Below are 20,016 nucleotides of genomic sequence, written 5' to 3'. Positions count from 1 at the left end.
AAAGTGTAATTTAAGATGTCATGTAGACATTATGCCAGGTTGATTTGTTGACCTGGCAGTGGCATCCAGAATAGGGCGTATACTGTCAATGTACAGATTATTTCTTTTTGGTTATTCTACTGTTTTAGACTGGTTCTTGGTTTACCTATGATCCTAGATTACTATTTCTATGCATTTGATGTATTACCTCGTGTTTACCTTGCTTACTGTAAATCGCTCTGGATTAACCCATTTAGACCTGAAATCAGATTCTAAAAATGTCTTCTACATCCTGACAGTTTTCTGAAAAAGCTATGTTTCTATGTCAGTCGTTCTTCGATTTTTCAAAAATAGCAGACCTACAAGCTCATAGCGCGCCACTTGGTGGCGCGCTATGAGCTTGTAGATCTGCTATTTTTCAATAGCTAAAGCATAACATAATGCTAACACCAAAAGGGGTTTCCGCCCAAAATGGGTTAAGAGCGTCTGCTAAATGCCTAAATTGTAAATTGCAAATGCAATAGCAGTGCATGAAATACAATGTAAAATAAGTGTAGTGTAGGAGGTGACCGATTGTGAGTGTGCCACCTCCTCCCACCTCGGACACACACTGTTGTACACACTTTACACAGTTGATACTACGCTTGTATTCTTTTGTATTGTTACTGGACTTTTAATGTATGCTATTTAATAATCCCTTCCATTAAGGAAAGGATTCCAAATAAGCCTGCTGGCTTCTTCCTTTTCTTGCACAATAATTTGTTTTCTTATATTGTTTCTATTTTCTATTATAATATGCTAAGAAAGTGTACCGCACCAACATTTCATTGCACACATAAATCTTGCATCTTGTTACATGTTAACTGTTGGGGCCAATAACAGAGTCGTCTTTAACACTAGATGGCAGTCAAAGGTCTGGAACTGGCCTCAGGCACCAGTGACAACAGAGTGGAAATAATCTTTAGAGGCATGTGTAACCATTGTGGCTGCTTTGAATGCAGCATCATGTGCACAGAGCACTGTACGTACACACAGAAGCAGTTATGCATATAATGCAAAATTATGGTTATGCAAATTGTACAAGACACATACAGTAATGCCATTGTGGCTAGTTTTTTGTATTTATTTAGTGTGTGTGTGTGTGTGTGTGTGTGTGTGTGTGTGTGTGTGTGTGTGTGTGTGTGTGTGTGTGTGTGTGTGTGTGTGTGTGTGTGTGTGTGTGTGTGTGTGTGTGTGTGTGTGTGTGTGTGTGTGTGTGTGTGTGTGTGTGTGTGTGTGTGTGTGTGTGTGTGTGTGTGGTTTATGCTGAGCGCATTTTGTTTGGCAAAAAGCAGTTTCTGAACGTAATTCAACGTGAAACAACCTTGTCATTGTCATTATGTAGATCTACAATACATGGATCCATAATATCATATTATACACTATACAAACCCGTTAATATGCATTAGAAACTATGCATTGCACCCACAATCCATCAATAGTCAATTAATACTCGTGCTGTATGCCTATTTAGTATACAAAACCTTTATACTATACATATATGTTGATGACAATGACAACAACGATGCATTATTATGTATTATTGTTGTGTCGTCCAGCTTGTGCAGGCTGCAGAGGGGAAGTTTAACCCCCATATCCATGCATTATTATTTATTATTGTTGTGTCTTGCAGCTTGTGCAGGCTGCAGAGGGGAAGTTTAACCCCCATATCCATGCATTATTATTTATTATTGTTGTGTCTTCCAGCTTGTGCAGGCTGCAGAGGGGAAGTTTAACCCCCATATCCATGCATTATTATTTATTATTGTTGTGTCTTGCAGCTTGTGCAGGCTGCAGAGGGGAAGTTTAACCCCCATACGATGCATTATTATGTATTATTGTTGTGTCTTCCAGCTTGTGCAGGCTGCAGAGGGGAAGTTTAACCCCCATACGATGCATTGTTATGTATTATTGTTGTGTCTTCCAGCTTGTGCAGGCTGCAGAGGGGAAGTTTAACCCCCATATACGATGCATTATTATGTATTATTGTTGTGTCTTCCAGCTTGTGCAGGCTGCAGAGGGGAAGTTTAACCCCCATATCCGATGCATTATTATGTATTATGTTGTGTCTTCCAGCTTGTGCAGGCTGCAGAGGGGAAGTTTAACCCCCATATCCACGTGGAGTATGAATGGAGCCTGAGACTGGAGGAGATGGATGAGAGTGATGACGACCTAGATGACAAGGTTGGAACACAAACCAAACACATTTGAGCCTAAGCTAACGTAACCCATAAGGCCATTATGCATTGATTGAACAAGGCATCCAATGAATAATTTGAAGAAAAGATAAGAAGCAAGCATGTGATAATGTATCGGGTGCACGGTTCTGGTAGACACAGCCCACAGAAAATAATTCCAGCACTCACATTTCAGTTCAGGGAAACTGAAAAATAAACAAGAATCCTATTGGATAAAACGTGAGTGCTGGTATTCTTTTCTGTATATGCAATGAATGATGACATTGTTTGCGATGGTTAGTTAGCATCAAAATGCTACAATAGCCACATGTCAGTGTCTTTTGTTCTGTGCTCTTCCTGTTACTTTTCACAAACTGACCAATCACGGTAGAGGAGGCGGGAGGGTTTACCCGGTGTATCTGTTTTATATTCATGTTTCCCAGGAGTAGCATAGTGTTTGCTACACTACTGACTCAGTAGCACCTCCTAGAGTTCTCAACGGGCCTGAAAATGAAGGCCTGGCCCTACCCGAACCGAACAATTACCATATTTTTAGGCTTGAAAACCCTGAAAAGGTGACACTTCCTGTCCTCAAAGTCTAGCATCCAACAAGCTTTGAATTTGAACTGAGCACACATTTTTTATCGCAGACTTTCGATTGTCAGACAGCGACAGACTAGATACCCAAGTAAAGTTCAGTTTGAGCTGCATCCAACACATCCACTTCCTTCTGCCTTACCGTTAGGCCACTAGGGGCAGTTGAAATGTCTTTTTTGGGTGTAGTAGATTTTGTTTCCCTTTTGACAATAGCCAAAGGGGATTGCCTGATTGCTGTCCTTTACAGCTCCCTCCTTCCATGTCCTGTCTCTCTCCAGCCGAGTCCCATCAAGAAGGACCGCTCACCGAGGCCCCAGAGTTTCTGCCACTCCTCCAGTCTGTCCCCCCATGACAAGCTGTCCCTGCCCGGCTTCATCAGCCACAGAGACAAGCAGCAGCGCATGTCCTACAGCGCCTTCACCAACCAGATGTACAGCGCCTCCACTGACCTCACCTCTTCTCCGGTGGCCGACGGCCCCCCGCTGCCACCCAGGAACCAAGGAAAAGGTCAGCAGACCCGCCGGGCCCCGCCGATTTTTAGGCCATATCTTAAGTCCAGTAAACAGTCAACACCCGCATAATACACTGTAACGTAGAACTCCGGTGGGACACTTTTATAGCTTACCATGCTGATTCTAGCCTGTGTTGCAAATATAGACGTACTGTACGGTGTGTGTCGCTGTTTTTATACGTATTGAAGTAAAACAGGACAGGATCAGCATTTTAATCATGAAATGAAATCCCATTTGCTAGAAAGCTTTTGTTCATCATTGCGCGAACTCTTATATTTTTACCCCAACATTTGCACGCATCACGTTGCCTATACACTATACATGATAAAAACAAACATACATGTCCTGAGGTGACAGAATGTGATTACTCTGTGTAAAGACAGATCAGAGGGCAGGAAGCAGGTGTCATTAAGTATTACAAAGAACCTTCAGTTCTTTGTAATAGCCTTGCCCCAGCTGGGGCAATGATAGGAGAAGGTACGGATGGTACATGGAGGCATGGGAGGCAAAACTGGATCCGGAAGTTTGATGAAATACCATTTAACTTTAGATACCTCAATAAACGTATACAATGTACACATCGAAAAGCAACACAGCAGAAAACAATTTGTGATATGTCTTCTTTTAATTTCCTTGGCCGAGTATTTTACAAGGGTATTATTCAGAAATAGTGTTTGTTCATGAGCTGGTCCACCTGGCCCTCAATTGACTCCAGTTTGCCTCCCCAATAATTGCTGTATAGTGAAAATGACGTGGATGACCGTACCTTCTTTTTAATTACCTCTGTCCTCTGGGGGGGGGGGGGGGGCTCATTGAAAAGGAAATTGGATAAACAGGCAGCCTGACACTTTAGAAGCTTCATTACGTAAGAAAAAGCCCCCTGCCGCACTTCTCCATCAACACATTATGCAAACAGTCTGTTGGGGGCCTTGCTTGTCTCTGCAGAATTGTAATTAAAAGATAACATGTCCTCCCTCTTGTTGGGTTTTAAACACCACAATGCTGCGTTCACAGTTGCAGCTAAAAAGATACAGTCTACCACTATGTTGCGTATTAAACACCACAATGCTGCGTTCACAGTTGCAGCTAAAAAGATACAGTCTACCACTATTTTGCATAAGCTGCAGCCACATGAAGATACAAAGATACTGTACACCTGACGGTTAGAGCCGCTACAAACAATACAGCAGCTACAAAGATACACACAATTTGAGCTGGTTTCAACTTCGGCTACAAAGTATACAAATGTATAAATATGCTGTGTAGCTTAGTATGTTTTGTATCTACCAGTGTGAATGCAGCATAAAGAGAGTCAAAGCAGATGTGTACTGCTGCTGTTAAAAAGCACCACTTGTAGAAGCTTTTAGAATAACAGGTGTTCTGAACTAAGCATTGCTTGCTAGCGATGATCAGAGCAGCGTTCTCTTCTTCGTCTTTGCCCTCAAGGCAGGTTTTATGCTATTTCTCTTCTTTTTCCTTTGCTTGTCACTTGATAAGATTTCATCTTGTGCTTTTATAGTGTGTGGGAGCAGCTCTTTGACGACCGACACAGAATCTCTCCCACACTCTTCTCATCTCTTGCTCTCTTTTCTTTCTCTCTTTTTTTCTTTTCTCTTTTTTATCCTTCCAGCTCCACACTTGGCATTCCTTGGGTCTCACTCGCACTACGCCACTCTGGCTGGCACCCGGCCATACATCAGTGAATATCCTGTTTTTACGTTCTCCCCTCCCCTCCCCTCCTCTCCCCTCTCCTCTCCCCATCCCTTCCAGCCTTTTACTCCACCTCCCACCTCATTATGCGGCTGAAGAGCTTGATTCCAAAATGGAATATTATCCACTACTTTAGTAAGGTGTCGATCACCTATCTGATCAGTGGTTCTCAAACATTTTAATTTCAAGGAGTGTAAGTACGGGTCCATTTGGTTCCATTCGTACACTCTCTGAGCTACAGCAGACCCTGTAAGGGTCCATTTAAACCCACCTCCAAGGAACCCAGAACCAGAACCCATTTTGAGAACCACTGTATTATCGGCATTAGTTTTTCGCGTATACATTTTTTCAGGGTCATGAGTAAATATCCCTTTTTCTTCTTACTATTACGTTGTAATTAAAGATTGTTTTTTAAATCCCCCAAAATTCATTATTTTCGTGAGTTAAAAACAAATTCAAAAAAGAAAGAAAAATGAATCCATTCATTAGAAGGGAAAACATACTTTTAAGAAGTAGTGAAAATAGCAGAACTACAAGCTCACATGTCACGTGTTGTGAGCTTGCAGATCGGCTTTTTTCACTAGTTTGGGTCCCGGGGAGACCTCTTTGGGTCTCGAGCTAAACAGTTTGGGAACCAATTAGATGATTGATGTGAAATTAAACCTTTGTCCACAAAAACTGTAATGTTCAGACAATTACAGCTACGTTTGTTTTCTCAAATGCATATATAACATTTTGGAATTAAACCCTTACCCCTTTTCCTCATGCTCTTAATTCATTTTCTTGCTCAGTATGCTAGGGTGGTGGTGTTTTATTGAACTTGATAATGCAGCTGTGTTGGCTAGCTACACTAAATTAAACTCTACCCACATGCAGTTTTATTGCAATTGCAATTTACAATCATGTCACTACCATCCACTGAGCTGAAGTTAGTTGTTTTTATCATTGCTGATTCCTTTTCTGGCTGAGCTTTCTGTTAGCTACCTTTCATTCTAACTTCCCGTAGATCATTACGACTTAGCAATAGGTGCTTTGGAACAGCAGCTGACCTGAAACTGTACAAACCATGTATCATACTCATAAACAAACTGACACATCCCGAATGTGTCCTGAAACACTCACACTCATCAGGTGCTCTTCTTGTGTACCCTTTCTTACTAGTCTGTGTACCCTCTGTTACCCTATCCAGTACAATATGTTGTTCTGACATGCATTGAACTTTGTCCTAACATGTCTTCCCCCATTTTGACCAGCGCATCTCTCACTCCCCAGTCCAAGACACATGACTCTCCCATCCTACCCTCTATCTGTTTCTACTCCTCTGTCTTCCTTCCTCCTCAACCTCTCCTCTCCTGTGGGCATCTTATCCGGGGGTTAACGGAATGACTGGCGCTGTGTCATCACCTTCCGACCACCAATCCTCTCATGCGTGTTTTTATATGTGTTGTCACTCCTCTAGCTCCGCCCTCCTCATCTGGCCCTCCCTCTGCACTCACACCTGGAGGCAGCTCCACGCTGTCCAAGAAGAGGCCTCCACCCCCTCCCCCCGGACACAAACGCACCCTATCTGACCCACCCAGCCCGCTCTCCCACAGTCCACAAAGTAGAGGGGGTGAGACTCATAACCACAGCACATACAGCAGACCTGGTATGATGAAGTTTAAATTAGAATTAGAACTCCTTTCTTCAGTGCAAAGGTGTGTTGGAAAATCATCTTTTATGGGGTTGTTATCCTACACTTCAGCTGGAACTGACTTGGAGCCCACTTTGCCCCACGTGTGTTTAATGATATAGATGTTATCATTTGTCTCATGTGATGTTAACTTAAGTGCTTTTTCTGTCACACACAATGCCCACCAAATAAATAGCTTACACACAGTGGATTTAACCAATGTTAGCACATGGAAAGCTCAGCCAGACAACTTCCCCTCTTTATTTTTATTTTTTTTAATTTGGACCATTTTATTTTGCCATTTTTATTCTGCTATGGTAAAGAATAGTATATTTACCCACGTCGATGTCAATATTTCAGGAAGTGATTCCACCCCTCCTCCCATCAACAAGATGTCTCCTGTTTCTAACAAGTTTGAAGGCATTCCGCAGCAGCAAAGGTATTACATACACGGTACCGGTGGATGAATCCCTGGCTTTGCCAGATATAGAACTTTGCTGATAGATAGATAGAAGAACGTAGCTTTCTGAAAGCTTTTCAGATCTCTATGGGAAGGTCTAATGTCACAATAATGTCAGCCAATATGAATGTCTGTTTTGTAACTATTCTCCAATATCTGTTAAGATAACTCAATTGATTTGTAATCGATGACGAGGGTCATGATGACCCCATCCTTGCTGTGATTTTTCATTCAATGTGATGCACGTTTGTTTCCAGCACTACATCAATCAACACAAAGTCTACACTTGGTCCAAGGGTTCTTCCCAAACTACCTCAAAAAGGTATAGACGTTACTGAAAAGTTGCTGCTTGTCTAGTGTCTACGACTAGTCCTCATTATAATGTGTTTATTATTAACATGTAAACTCACAGTCTTAACTAATTTGATGCTGAATTGACCGTATGCTGCTTTTCCCTCCCAAGTGGCGCTGCGGAAAATCGATACCATACACCCGTCTATGGACAAACCTAGCCTTCCACCAGAGGTTTTCCAGAAGTCCCCGCCAGGATCCGAAACCCCGCAGAAGGTTGCTCCTCCGGCCGAAAGGCCTCCGGCCGAAAGGCCTCAACCGGGGGACCTGCCCCCCAAGCCTCAGCCCTCCGAGCTTCCCCCAAAACCTGGCGAGCTGCCCCCCAAGCCTCAGCTCTCTGACCTCCCTCCTAAGCCTCAGTTGGGAGACCTCCCGCCGAAACCCCAGCTCAAAGACCTCCCCCCCAAACCTCACCTGTCGGACATTCCCCCTAAACCTGGGACGGCCGAGCCACCGAGTCCCCGGGCCCCTCCCGGAGAGCCCGCCCCGAAGCCTCAGCCGCCTCAGCCTCAAGCTCAGCCTCAGCCGCAGCCGCCCGACTCGCCGTCACCCAATCAGCAGCAAGCTAACACGACAGCCTCATCTCCGCAACAGGCTAGCGAGGACACCAACGGGAGCCCGCCGGGAACCACGGACACACCTGTGCCCCTCCCGAGAAAGATAAACACGGTACACACAACATTTTGATTGATTGAATACTGTATTAGTCAAACATTTGGGCAAAAAGGTTAACATAAAAAGTCCTGGGGACTTCCACACAATATCTCATCTCAGACTAGCAAAGTGTGTTGGAATTAGCCTGGTTAATAAACCAGACCGAATCAGCCGTTGGCAAAAAAAAGTTGCCTACCAGCGGATTACGGTCTGGCGAGGCTCAGTAGCACGCCTCTTTCCTACAGCAGAGAACAGGTCGGACCAATCGGGACACGGTATGCAATATAGGCGGGCTTTGGTACAGTGACGTTCAATGCTTGAGACTTTTGACTGACAGTAGCTCTGACCAATTGCGTCAAAGAGAAAATGTTCCCCGGGAAATGAAATCCAAGTGGAGCCAGCCCAGACTGATATACCGCGACAGTGTTGTGTGATATTAGTCTGGCTTATTAGCCAGGCTATGTTGGAATAGTAGTCGAATCAGTTTGTTTTGGAAGGTCGGTTTTTTAAGTGACATTGAGATGTTGGAGAACCAAGAGGTTCACTTCTCTGTTAGAAACATAATCTCATGAGAATCTTTGTGGAATAATGCACAGGGACAATATTTTACAATATTCAATAAAGAATTTGTTGTCCAGGGCAAGAGCAAAACTAGGAGGGTGAAGACCATCTACGACTGCCAGGCTGACAATGATGACGAGCTGACATTTGTTGAAGGAGAGGTAATCATAGTGACTGGAGAAGAGGACCAAGAGTGGTGGGTGAGGACAGCTCCATGACTTCCATCCTATAGATATATACATTATTGCTCTTGCTAGTCAGACTATTTTGGATTCTGCATAGCATACTGTACGTTTTCTAACTTTTTGTGTTTTTTCGTAAATGAATGCCCTTATTATGTGATCATAGTACAGCGTCACATGAAAGCATCAAAAGTAGAAGATCCACAAGCTTGATTGTTGATCTGTTACTTTTGCTATTTTAGAATTTGAATCCTGAAAAGTTTTGTCTTTTTTATGCATTCTTCAGTCCAACAGTCCTTGCATAGTGGACTGCATATATTAGCAATAGAAACCATTCTGAACATCATCGAATAGAAGGACAAACGTTGAACGTTGAATGCTAATTGGTGCTCTTTTTTGTTTCTGATATGCTTTCTGTGCTCTCTCTCCCCCTCCCTCTCCTTTTTAGATCGGGCACATCGAGGGGCACCCGGAGCGAAAAGGGGTGTTTCCCATGTCTTTTGTGCACATCCTGAGTGACTGACAGCCAGAAAAGACTTGCACTAAGCCTCTACCCTCATTCGAGGGGTCTTGTATATAGCTGCCGTAACGCCCTAACCCCCCCTCCTCCCCACCCCCTGTCCCGAGACAAGCATTCTAGAAGGAAAACAATGAAGAAACCCAAGTAGGCTCATCTGGCCATGCTTGCCACAACATCCACGTTGTACAAACTATGTGTGTATTCTTCCTCTTACCAGTATTATCTTAACCCCCATAGCATGGCTATGATGAAGCCACTCTCAAAACCCTTAGCACTTACCTAAAAATATATGTTTATGCTGTCACTGTGTATATATGTATGTAAATATATATATTTGTGTGTGAAGTGTATATACATGTTTTATTGTACAAAACATGTACAAGTATAACATTGCTCTCTACCTGTTGGATTAAGCATCAGGGCAGTGGAGTTTGAATTTTATCTGTATTAATTTTACTGGCCATTAAGTAATTATCAGCTTACAAGAGGACAAAATGGGGAAACAGAATGTGAAATACGTCATGTCACTCTGTGTCTTGCATCCCTGTTTAACCAACCACCGGTGTAACCAGACTGAAGAGGCAGAAACAATCTCCCTCTGATTGTCCCAAAAAATATTAAGAAAACCTTCATTCAATGTATTCCTTGTTCTTGCTTGCTTTTGTGTGTGTGTGTGTGTGTACACGTATTATGATTGTTTTACAGTATAGAAACCTGCTGCTACTGTGTGGTGGAATATCAACCTTGTGGGGTTCACTCACCACAGGTCACTTATTGTACTTGTTACACTGTTCACCTTAGGTATCCTCTGCGTGTGAACTTCATGTCATCTCCACAGTCCTTAAGACCCATCTGTGCATGGTTTAAAAAAATGACTGGAATAAATCGAGCGAGGAGTGCTGCATATTTTTGACACTCGCCTCAGGGTTTGAAGAGCCACTGTCATGCAGGACCTACATGCCTGCTGCTATTGCCACTATTGTTGGACGCGCAACAAAATGTCATCTTAGCAATAAATTGAGGAAGTTATTCTCAGATGGCCTAACGTTCAAATATTTTATGAAACTTGATTGACCTGTGCTCACAACTCTCCCCTTGTCTTGTTTCACATAATGGGTTTATACCACTCATGAACTGTTGAAATTTGATTTATAGACTAGGGTTAATTTCATCAAAACAGCCACAATCCTTGTAAATGTCAGTATGTTAGTTTCAGTACACTCCATCCACAGGTACAATTGTGCATCAAATGTGTCTGTTATAGGATTTAGGTGAACTTGGTGATGAAACACCCAGTTTCTCACCAACTGCAGTTCCAGTGTAAGAAACAAACCTATCATTCCATTGTATCATTAAAAGTGCTGTACTATGTGAATCTTGTCTTTTTTGTGCCAACCAACAATGAAAAGTGAGCCAATTCTAGTCAGTTTCCCATGATAAGGCTAGTGTGGGCCAATCTAGTTTCCCCTCACTGCATCATCCAGATAACATGACTTCTCATAAAGACAAGCAACCTAAGCAAGATCATGGTCCCAGAGGGCGGCTGTGGCTCAGGAGGTAGAGCAGGTCGTCAAATGATCCCTGTCCACATGTCGAAGTGTCCTTGGGCAAGACACTTAACCCTACATTGCCTCCAATGAGTTGGTCGGTGTAAGCTTTAAGGGAAAATTAGCGAGATGTGGCAAATCTGCAAAAAAAAATGCTTACCACTAGCTTTCTTCACAAGTGTTCATAAAGGTGTCTACAATTACAGAAACATTTGTTCCAACCCAACTGCCTTGGGAAACTTTGTGACAGCTGCTGAAAGTTGGGGTACCATTGAACAACCAATATAAGGCAACATTTTCCAAATTTCATTATACTTTATGTAGCATGTGACATGTCAAACTAGGGGGTTTGTGATGCTGAATCCATTGCAAGCATTAGTTTTGCACACAAAAAACACCCCTTCGCCTAAAAATGGCCATAGCCGTCATCACAAATGTGATGGTGGGCACGTGGCCGAATTTAGCCCAAGGAGTGTTTGTGCAAAACTAATGCTTGGAATGGATTCAGCATCATGAAAACCCCCTCGTTTGACATGTCACATGCTACTTAAAGCATAATTATTTTTTTGCCCTATATTGGTTGTTCAATGGTACCCCAACTTTCAGCAGCTGACAGTTTCCCAAGGGAGTTGGTTTGGAACAAATTTATGTTATAGTCGCCACCTTTAGGAACACATTTGTGAAGAAAGCTAGTGGTAAGCATTTTTTTGGAAGATTTGACACACATTTCACTAATTTTCTCTAACTACTTGCCACCATTGGTGTTTGAATGTTCGCCGCTTCACCTCCCAATGTATGAATCATTGTAAAGCGCTTTGAGCACTTGGAAAAGCGCTATAAAAATGCAATTCATTATTATTCATGGTGGCTTGCAGTTCAGGTTGCTGCGAAAAACTGCAGTGCCCAGTGTAACATTTCAAAATATATACAAGCTCGGACAAAGCTCGCCCAAGCTTGTACTGCAAATCTTCCATTTTTTAGAACACTACAAAAATGTTCTAAATCCTACGTACCATTGACCGATGCTTTAAAATGCCATGAAAGGAACCAACCGAGATAGATTACAGGTTGTTGCAAATACGCCCTTGTCATTTAAAACAGAATTAAGATCCAGATGAAAATTAAGTTCCATTGTGCGCTTTATTTCTGAAGGTTTCAGGTTTTCAAACTTAGGCCATCCAGTTCCATAATCCTCAGGATATAACAGTAAAATAAAACAATTCAATCTTTAAAGAAAAGAATGTGTCACAACACAAATAGACAACTTATTAAAATTATATACACTGCAGTGATAAAACTTCTTATTACACACTTGGGACTTTTAGTAGTAAAACAAACTTATTTACACACTTTGACTTCAATCTCAATCATGTGCAGTGCTTAACCAAAATGATAATACCACAATTAGTGGTAAAATAGCCAACTTATTTACACACTTGGGCTTTCAATTTAGATCCTTGGTCCTTCTCCACTGACTTGATGACCCCAACGGCAACGGTCTGTTTCAAGTCCCTTGCTGCAAATCGACCTGGGGAGCAATCAGATGCATACAGTCAATTTAACTGATTAAATGCAGGTAAAATGAAGTGCCCCATCTTGCACACCTATACGTAGGCATTTACCATATCCGATCTACAAGCTCAAAACTTGTTGGCCAGCTTCAATGGTAAAAAGTTTAGACATAAGGGGTAAGGCAGCCCAAGGCAGTTCTGATCAAAAATGTATCCAAATACAGTACCCAAGGGGGGATATGTGAAGAAGCTCTCCACACATAGGGGCCTGTTGGGGACCAGTTTGATCGTAGCAGCATCTCCAGACACCAGTGTCTGTGGCAGGTCCTCCAGCTTCCTCCCAGAGCGCCGGTCCAGCTTCTCCCTCAGCTCGGCAAAGCGACAGGTCACATGGGTAGTGTGGCAGTCCACGACGGGGGAGTACCCGGCCTTGATCCTCCCTGGGTGATTCAGAATTATGACCTTTGGAAAGAGAGACAAGTGTCACTTAGACAAACTACACAGAACTATCAAGAAACTGGTTGAGATGCATCCTAGTCTGTACCTAGAAGGCCTGCATTGTACAGTGTACCAACCTGAGCCACAAAGCTTTTGACATCAGAGGGAGGGTCTTGTTGGGCGTTGCCAGCCACATCCCCACGCCGAAGGTTCTTCACAGACACATTCTTGATGTTGAAGCCGACGTTGTGTCCTGGCAGTGCCGTCTGCAGACCCTGGTGGTGCATCTCAATAGATTTGACCTCGGCAGTGAGCTTGGCAGGTGAGAACATCAGGGTCATACCAGGCTTGAGGATGCCAGTTTCAATCTTGCCTACTGGTACTGTTCCAACACCTGTATTGCAAAGACATGATTGATAAACTCCAGATATTATACCTAGCAGTAAAATTCCATGCACACTTCAATGAGAAATGTACCCTTCAAAAACCACCATTACTGACCTCCAATCTTGTAGACATCCTGCAGTGGCAACCTCAGGGGCTTGTTGATGGTGCGTATTGGAGGGTGGATGGAGTCCAACACTTCCAGGAGGGTTCTCCCACTTGCATTCCCCTCCTTGCGCTTGACTTTCCAACCTTGGAACCAGGACATCTGTAAACACATAATGTGTAAATACTACTACTGAGGCGGTCAGGTATGGTACAACGTTTTATTTAATCTACCTTCTGAGTTGCAGTGATCATGTTCTCCCCGGTCCACCCAGAGATGGGAACGAAAGGCACCATGTTTGGGTCGTAGCCGATCTTCTTGAGGAAGACGTTGACACTCTTCACCACTTCGTCGTAGCGTTTCTGGCTGTAAGGTGGCTCAGTCACGTCCATCTTGTTCACGCAAACAATGATTTGCTTGACGCCAAGCGTGTATGCCAGTAAAGCATGCTCTCTGGTTTGGCCATTTCTGGAGATGCCAGCCTCAAACTCTCCCTTTGCTGCGGAGACCACCAGCAGTGCGACATCAGCCTGTAATGACATCAATTAGTTGAATCCGGAAACACAACAGTGGTGGAAGTAGGCTACTCAAAATGTGGTTAAAGTAAAACAGTATTGACATCCAAAATATGTATTAAAGTGCAGTGCAAAATATAAACAGTAGGAATATCTTCCATAGCAGTCAAAGTGTAATTGCATTTTATTGTAAACTGTAGCCATAATGAGTTGCATAATGAGTTCACTTTACACACCTGCTGGTGAAATTGGGCTAGTTTCAACTGATACTTGCTGGGTAGCTTGACTTTAGACCCATCAATGTCATAATGTTCCATAATGACAAAGCTAAAGTAAATCAAGTTGTAAAACATACATTTGCCTCAAATGTTAATGTAGCTATAGTGTGCACCCATCTCTGGTCCAGCTAGTGTGCACCTTGACTTTTATGAACTCGAAAACGTGCATGCTGAAACGTTAGTGCGCGCCACTCACTTGTGATGTCCCGGTGATCATGTTCTTGATGAAGTCGCGGTGCCCGGGGGCATCGATGATGGTGATGCTGTATTTCTGCGTGTTGAATTTGAGCAGCGATATGTCGATGGTGATTCCTCGCTCCCTCTCGGCTTTCAGCTTGTCCAACACCCAGGCATACTTGAAGGAGCTCTTCCCCATCTGCAAGAAGTAGAAATGCCACCTTAATGGGGTTTGCAGTAAATATCTGAATATGTACTCGAATTAAATGAGAGCCATCAGCTTACCGTAGCTGCAGCTTTCTCAAACTTCTCGAGTTTTCTTTGGTCGAAGCCGCCACATTTGTAGACTAGGTGACCAGTTGTAGTGGATTTACCACTGTCCACGTGGCCAATGATGACCACGTTAATGTGAGTCTTTTCTACTGCCATTTTCTAAGCGTTTTTCAAATAACTCAAGACAAATGAGTTGTAGAAATTTGATGTAAGTTCAGCGATGATCAACCTTCAGCTTATTTTCACGAAATGGTTTCCCACTTCCTAAGTTCCTAGCACAAGTATTGGGAGAAGCTTTATAGGGCAGGTGATGACAATCAATTCATGAATGACAGGTGTGTTTACTTGACCTAATTAAATGTGGCGTAGTGATGAGAATTCTTACTAGGCTATATTAATTTTCTGATAGTAGCCCGCCTAATCATAGGGGTGTCCCAGGGCCATATAGTAGATCTTTAGTATTAAAACAGAAAATATATTTTATGTTTTATGGAGCTGGAGAGATACAGGAGGAGACCCCTATTGAACAGCATGGGGTCCCCATCAAAATGTATTATATATACAGCATCAGAATCATTAAACCACTTTCTCCATATTTCTTTACTTTTCTTTCATTTTTCTTCTGGGGGGGTCCCCCAATTTGGCCAAAAGTTTTTTTTATAATAGGCCTATATTATAGGTTAATTACTTTTGAGGCAGTAGGTATTTTTAATTGAATTAATTTCATTTAATTTCATTTCATTATTATTATTATTATTATTATTATTATTATTATTATTATTATTATTATTATGTGTTGTTTAAAAAGGTCTTAAAAGTCCTGTTACATTATATGTCACTTTACTGTCATCTACTGAGAACAGCCTAGCCCCTCTGGCGGATCTGCTGGCTGGGGTGATGATGTGATGAACCCTTTATGAACCCCCCCCCCCCCCCCCCCCCCCCCCCCATCTATGCCCTCCACTCATGTGCGTGGGGAGTGGGGACCCCCCTGGGGCTCCGGACCCACAGGTTGAGAACCACTGCTCCAGACCACAATGACGCTCAATAACTAACCCGGAAACAGGGACAAGCGATGCAAATGGCTTTTCTTTGAGCTGCTACTACAGTACTATAGCGTGGTGGCGTCGGGACGTTGTCCACCGTTTCTCTACGATCAGCATCAAGGTAAGAGAATGATCTTCTTTTATTTAATTGTATACTTTATTCACGTCAAAGTCGTGTTTCGTAACATAATTCCTCCACTTCCCACCAGTTGCCATTCAATCGCACTTGTTTTTTTGAGTAGAGAGAAAGAATGCATGAACGTGTCGGTCGAAATTAAATCACATGTAATGATTTAATAAGCGATAAGTTGACATATAAATATACACGTTTTAGAATATATATTTTGCCAAAATGTTTGATTTGCCATAACTCCCCGTTTAACACAGACCACTTCACATTCAGAATCAGATGGCACGTCATGGTAACGTTTACAGTTTATGACCCATATCAGGTTATCACCATCTGTGACTCAAATGGCTATATAGTGTAGTACAGAATTCCAATAAAACGGTATGACTAAGGTTATTATGATTTGTTTATATTGTAGATCGTAGAATAGATGATCTTTCAGACTGTATACAACATGCACATTTTCACAGCTGATCCGATCTCACACGGGCAAGTCCTTCTAATAAGCATAACTGATAATAACGGTCCATAAATCCATGCATGACAGATCACTTTAAGCCTTAGGCCTACGCTATAATCATGTGTTCATTTCAGATCTTTACGTTTCAGTTTCACCTTTACAGTTTACATATAGCCTATAGCCTTGATTCTTACATTTGCATATCATACGAAAGTAAAAGTCAGCCTATATCAGATCGTCTTGATCCAAGGCTACAGTTTACCATGAAGTAATTTCCATCACACCAAAGTATACTATTACCTAAGTCTAAATAAGAGCTGTGAAAGTGGAAGTCGGCTCTCCAGGAAGCAAATAGTGTAGGCTGGTCAGTGGTCAGTGCATGAATGAATGTGCACTAAAGGAATACAGTGGTCAGTGCATGGTCACCTTGATGTACATTACAATTGGCTATTTTTGGTCCAAAATGTTAAACAAAACATTTGGAAAACGGTCTTAACAAGTAATGTAAAGTAATAAAGTATACATGATTAGAACATGATTGATCATTTGACAATGAATGGCTAATATTTGTACAACTTGCTACAAAACCTGTTCTGTTTATCCAATCATTTTGGGGAGAAGAAGTTGAAGAACAACATTTAGACTGAACACACACACACACACACACACACACACACACACACACACACACACACACACACACATATATATATATATATATATATATATATATATATATATATATATATATATATATATATATATATATGGAACCATTGGCCTGCCCTATACCAATAACTTTTGACCAGCACTCGCAGCCAATAGTTCATAGAGTTCATAAAGTGATATGGTGCAAACATGCTGATTGATGTTCATTATGAAGAAACACTGGAAATATAAGTTAAGCAGAGCTGACAAGTGAGACCTGACATCTGTTGCAATTCAGTGGAAAATGGCCTCAGTACATCCTTGAGCACAGTACAGATAAATTATCACTTTGTTGCCAAGTGGTGATTGACACATTTGTATAGCTTATTATTTTTGGTTAAACTTCTCTGCATTAAGCTTTTTCCCAGAGGCTATTCTTCAGCGCTATACACTATAATCTGAAAGTAGGAAATTATTGTCTGTTTTTCTTAAGCCTATTTATTGGTCATATTGTACTGACCCAGTCCTTTTGTTGCACTGTCACAAACAAGGTTAGTATAACTATTCAACATTGAACATATGCTTATTATTAAGTGAGTTGAATAGGGGGTCTACTAAGCTGTAATACAGTTGTCATGATTAAACATTTTTGATCTGTTTGGATAATATATATGTATTTTTTGTCAGTTGTCATATCCTGTATTTACACAGTCATACAGCTTTTGACTGACGTTGAAGAAAGTGTAGCCTATTCTCTTGATCACGCCCAGTGTTGAGAGGCAGAGCAACAGAAAATACTGTAGGTGGCTCCCAGTCTCTCTCAGCCTATCTCTCATCCTCGTACGTTTTCGTTTATTACACGGGCGATTGTGGTTGTGTTCTACCACCACTGCCATCGCGATGTGACTCGAGGGTTTTGTGCTCACGCTCAACTTCTATTTTGTAAGTACACCGTCACCGTGTTATTGATGGCAAGAGCAACACCTTTTTAATAGTGTTTCAAAGCGCATGCATGGAGGTGTGTTGGTAGAAGCCTACTGTACAAGTTATTAACTACTATTAGCCTATTGTAGTTATTTTATTGCTGACAGTTTAATTCAACTATCAATATGATGATAACTGCGCAGCACGGGCATGTGTCAGCACGGGCATGGTCTTAAAATAGCTGCTCTGTGAGATGAAGGACACTGAAGGTTTGCATGCATAAATGAATGAATCTCAGAACCTGCAAATGAGTTTGTAGACTAGAGACTAGAGGTTGCCTATCTGATTAGGATTGCTAATTGACTGTCATGTAGACATGCCACGCAGTGCCGCCATGCCGGTTCTCCTTTGAAATGTCTCTCTCTGTAATATTTACACATACTTCCACACTGTCATCATCAATCACTAAGTGTGGCACGCCTGCAAACGTCAGCAACTTTAATCGGGGAGTCTCTGTCAATGTTGCTTTACAGAATGGATGGAGAAATGTCGACCCTTTCACCCACTGTGTTGCACAAGTGTTGCAATTGAAGTAGTGGTTAAAATATTTCTTAGCTTGTTTGGAAATCCGCTGCAAGCCTGCAACACTGCAACCCAAATCACCCACAATTAAATGGCACCGCCTGGGGCTTATTTTGTGTGTGTGTGTGTATATGTATGTATGTATATATAATATATATATATTAATTCTTTAATGTAAACTTTTTCAGTGGTCAAACTAGCAAAACTTTACATATTGTATTAATTGTTTAGGAAACGGCGCTAGTGTGGGGGTAGGGGCTCCTTTCACACTTTTTTCACAAATCGCACATTAGTACACCATTTTTCAGTAGTGACATTTTATTTAGCTAGTCCATGAAGTTACATCATTCTATCAAGGAATACAGGAGTAGGAGTGTGTTGTTGGGTACTTGAAGAAATGTGAGGGAGTTGCAGTGCTCCTGGTTACAGCATATTGCTCTCTCTCTACTCATTCTCCATTGCATGTCTGTGCTTGTCCACAACAAGCTGCTGCTGTGTTGAAATGACACACTTGATTCACCCAGTAAGAAAGTCTACTGGTTCCACTCCAAACTAGGTCTGATCCTGCTACAATACACTAGTCTGCTGTATCATCATAATGACATGCACTGTCTGATCTGATTTCCACATTTCAATTATTTTGCAAGGCCATGGGTTTATTTCTTGTCTAATTTGTGTTCTTGTGTATTATCATGGTATATAATTACTTAGCTCTTGTGTATCTTGTAGGGTGAGATGGATAGGCCTGCCTTTTTTGGGCATTATAAAAATGATAGTGGGAGTTTGGCACTTCCCTCTGCAGACTTGAGAGTTTGACACGCTGCTGTGCAGAATGCAAAGAGACTTATGGAAGGATTTGCTGAAGGCTTCTTGTGTTTTTATTGTGATATGGATCTCCTTTGGGTCTGAAATAAAGATTGAATTGAACTCACCATATTCACACATGCTGACACTGCCATTTTGCAAATATGACATGAGAAAAATGCCTGCTGTTTGAATATAGTCAATTTAATCTATGGTCCTTAGTCTATAGTCCTTCCTTTTAGCTGAATGAATGACTCAAAATAATTGAAATGAGACATTTGCCTGGGGGCTCAAACTAGTGAAAATACTTTTATACATTGTTTTTTATTCATGGAAATTATTTACTACTTTAATTTTATCTATGAAATACTTTTGTGTGTGTGTGTGTGTGTGTGTGTGTGTGTGTGTGTGTGTGTGTGTGTGTGTGTGTGTGTGTGTGTGTGTGTGTGTGTGTGTGTGTGTGTGTGTGTGTGTGTGTGTGTGTGTGTGTGTGTGTGTGTGTGTGTGTGTGTGTGTGTGTGTGTGTGTGTGTGTGTGTGTGTGTGTGTGTGTGTGTAAATATAAATATACAGTGCTGTAGTTCTACTATAAAGGAGTGAGGCTCTTGCTGTGTTTTTGACGGGGCGTTTTGATGTCCGTCTCTGATGTGCATGAGGCAGTATTTTGTGTGTGTGTGCCTTTAGAATGTGCACATGGCTAGACTGACTACATTGAGCATCCCCCTCTCACTGTTCTCACTTCCCTCTGAATGATGCAGCCTACTGTAGCGGCCATGAGAG

The 20,016-nt window shown here is 42.0% G+C and overlaps 3 protein-coding genes across 10 annotated transcripts in view; 2 read left to right on the top strand and 1 right to left on the bottom strand.

The window, feature by feature from the left end:
• Positions 1 to 10,785, top strand: part of asap1b (ArfGAP with SH3 domain, ankyrin repeat and PH domain 1b) — an 86,442-nt gene extending 75,657 nt beyond the window's left edge. For 2 of the 6 annotated variants that reach the window (XM_079489207.1, XM_079489208.1), the window contains exons 21-28: positions 2,095 to 2,202; positions 3,071 to 3,299; positions 6,474 to 6,626; positions 7,047 to 7,125; positions 7,404 to 7,468; positions 7,610 to 8,166; positions 8,790 to 8,912; positions 9,343 to 10,785. In XM_079489207.1, the coding sequence (XP_079345333.1) occupies positions 2,095 to 2,202; positions 3,071 to 3,299; positions 6,474 to 6,626; positions 7,047 to 7,125; positions 7,404 to 7,468; positions 7,610 to 8,166; positions 8,790 to 8,912; positions 9,343 to 9,417 (1,389 nt within the window). In that variant the 3' untranslated portion in view covers positions 9,418 to 10,785. Of the gene's footprint in view, positions 1 to 2,094; positions 2,203 to 3,070; positions 3,300 to 4,934; positions 5,004 to 6,473; positions 6,627 to 7,046; positions 7,126 to 7,403; positions 7,469 to 7,609; positions 8,167 to 8,789; positions 8,913 to 9,342 lie in introns of all 6 variants that reach the window. The other 4 variants (XM_079489210.1, XM_079489211.1, XM_079489212.1 and 1 more) reach the window with 3 other exon arrangements.
• A 1,297-nt stretch (positions 10,786 to 12,082) lies between these two features.
• On the bottom strand, positions 12,083 to 14,900 carry eef1a1l3 (eukaryotic translation elongation factor 1 alpha 1, like 3). Its single transcript, XM_079489724.1, has 7 exons — positions 14,656 to 14,900; positions 14,390 to 14,569; positions 13,634 to 13,930; positions 13,412 to 13,562; positions 13,048 to 13,304; positions 12,700 to 12,934; positions 12,083 to 12,489 (listed from the first exon to the last, which is right to left on the bottom strand). Exons 1-7 carry the CDS (start codon positions 14,797 to 14,799, stop codon positions 12,386 to 12,388), a joined length of 1,368 nt encoding a protein of 455 aa, XP_079345850.1. The 5' UTR covers positions 14,800 to 14,900; the 3' UTR covers positions 12,083 to 12,385.
• A 757-nt stretch (positions 14,901 to 15,657) lies between these two features.
• Positions 15,658 to 20,016, top strand: part of fam49bb (family with sequence similarity 49 member Bb) — a 59,598-nt gene continuing 55,239 nt past the window's right edge. Inside the window, exon 1 of one of the 3 annotated variants that reach the window (XM_079489727.1) lies at positions 15,658 to 15,810. The gene's annotated coding sequence lies outside the window, so the exon portion shown is untranslated. Of the gene's footprint in view, positions 15,811 to 17,751; positions 17,870 to 20,016 lie in introns of those variants that run through there. The other 2 variants (XM_079489725.1, XM_079489726.1) reach the window with 2 other exon arrangements.

This window comes from Electrona antarctica (genome assembly GCF_951216825.1).
Source record: "Electrona antarctica genome assembly, chromosome: 20".
Classification (NCBI taxonomy): domain Eukaryota; kingdom Metazoa; phylum Chordata; class Actinopteri; order Myctophiformes; family Myctophidae; genus Electrona; species Electrona antarctica.
This window is presented reverse-complemented; position numbering and strand designations above follow the sequence as displayed.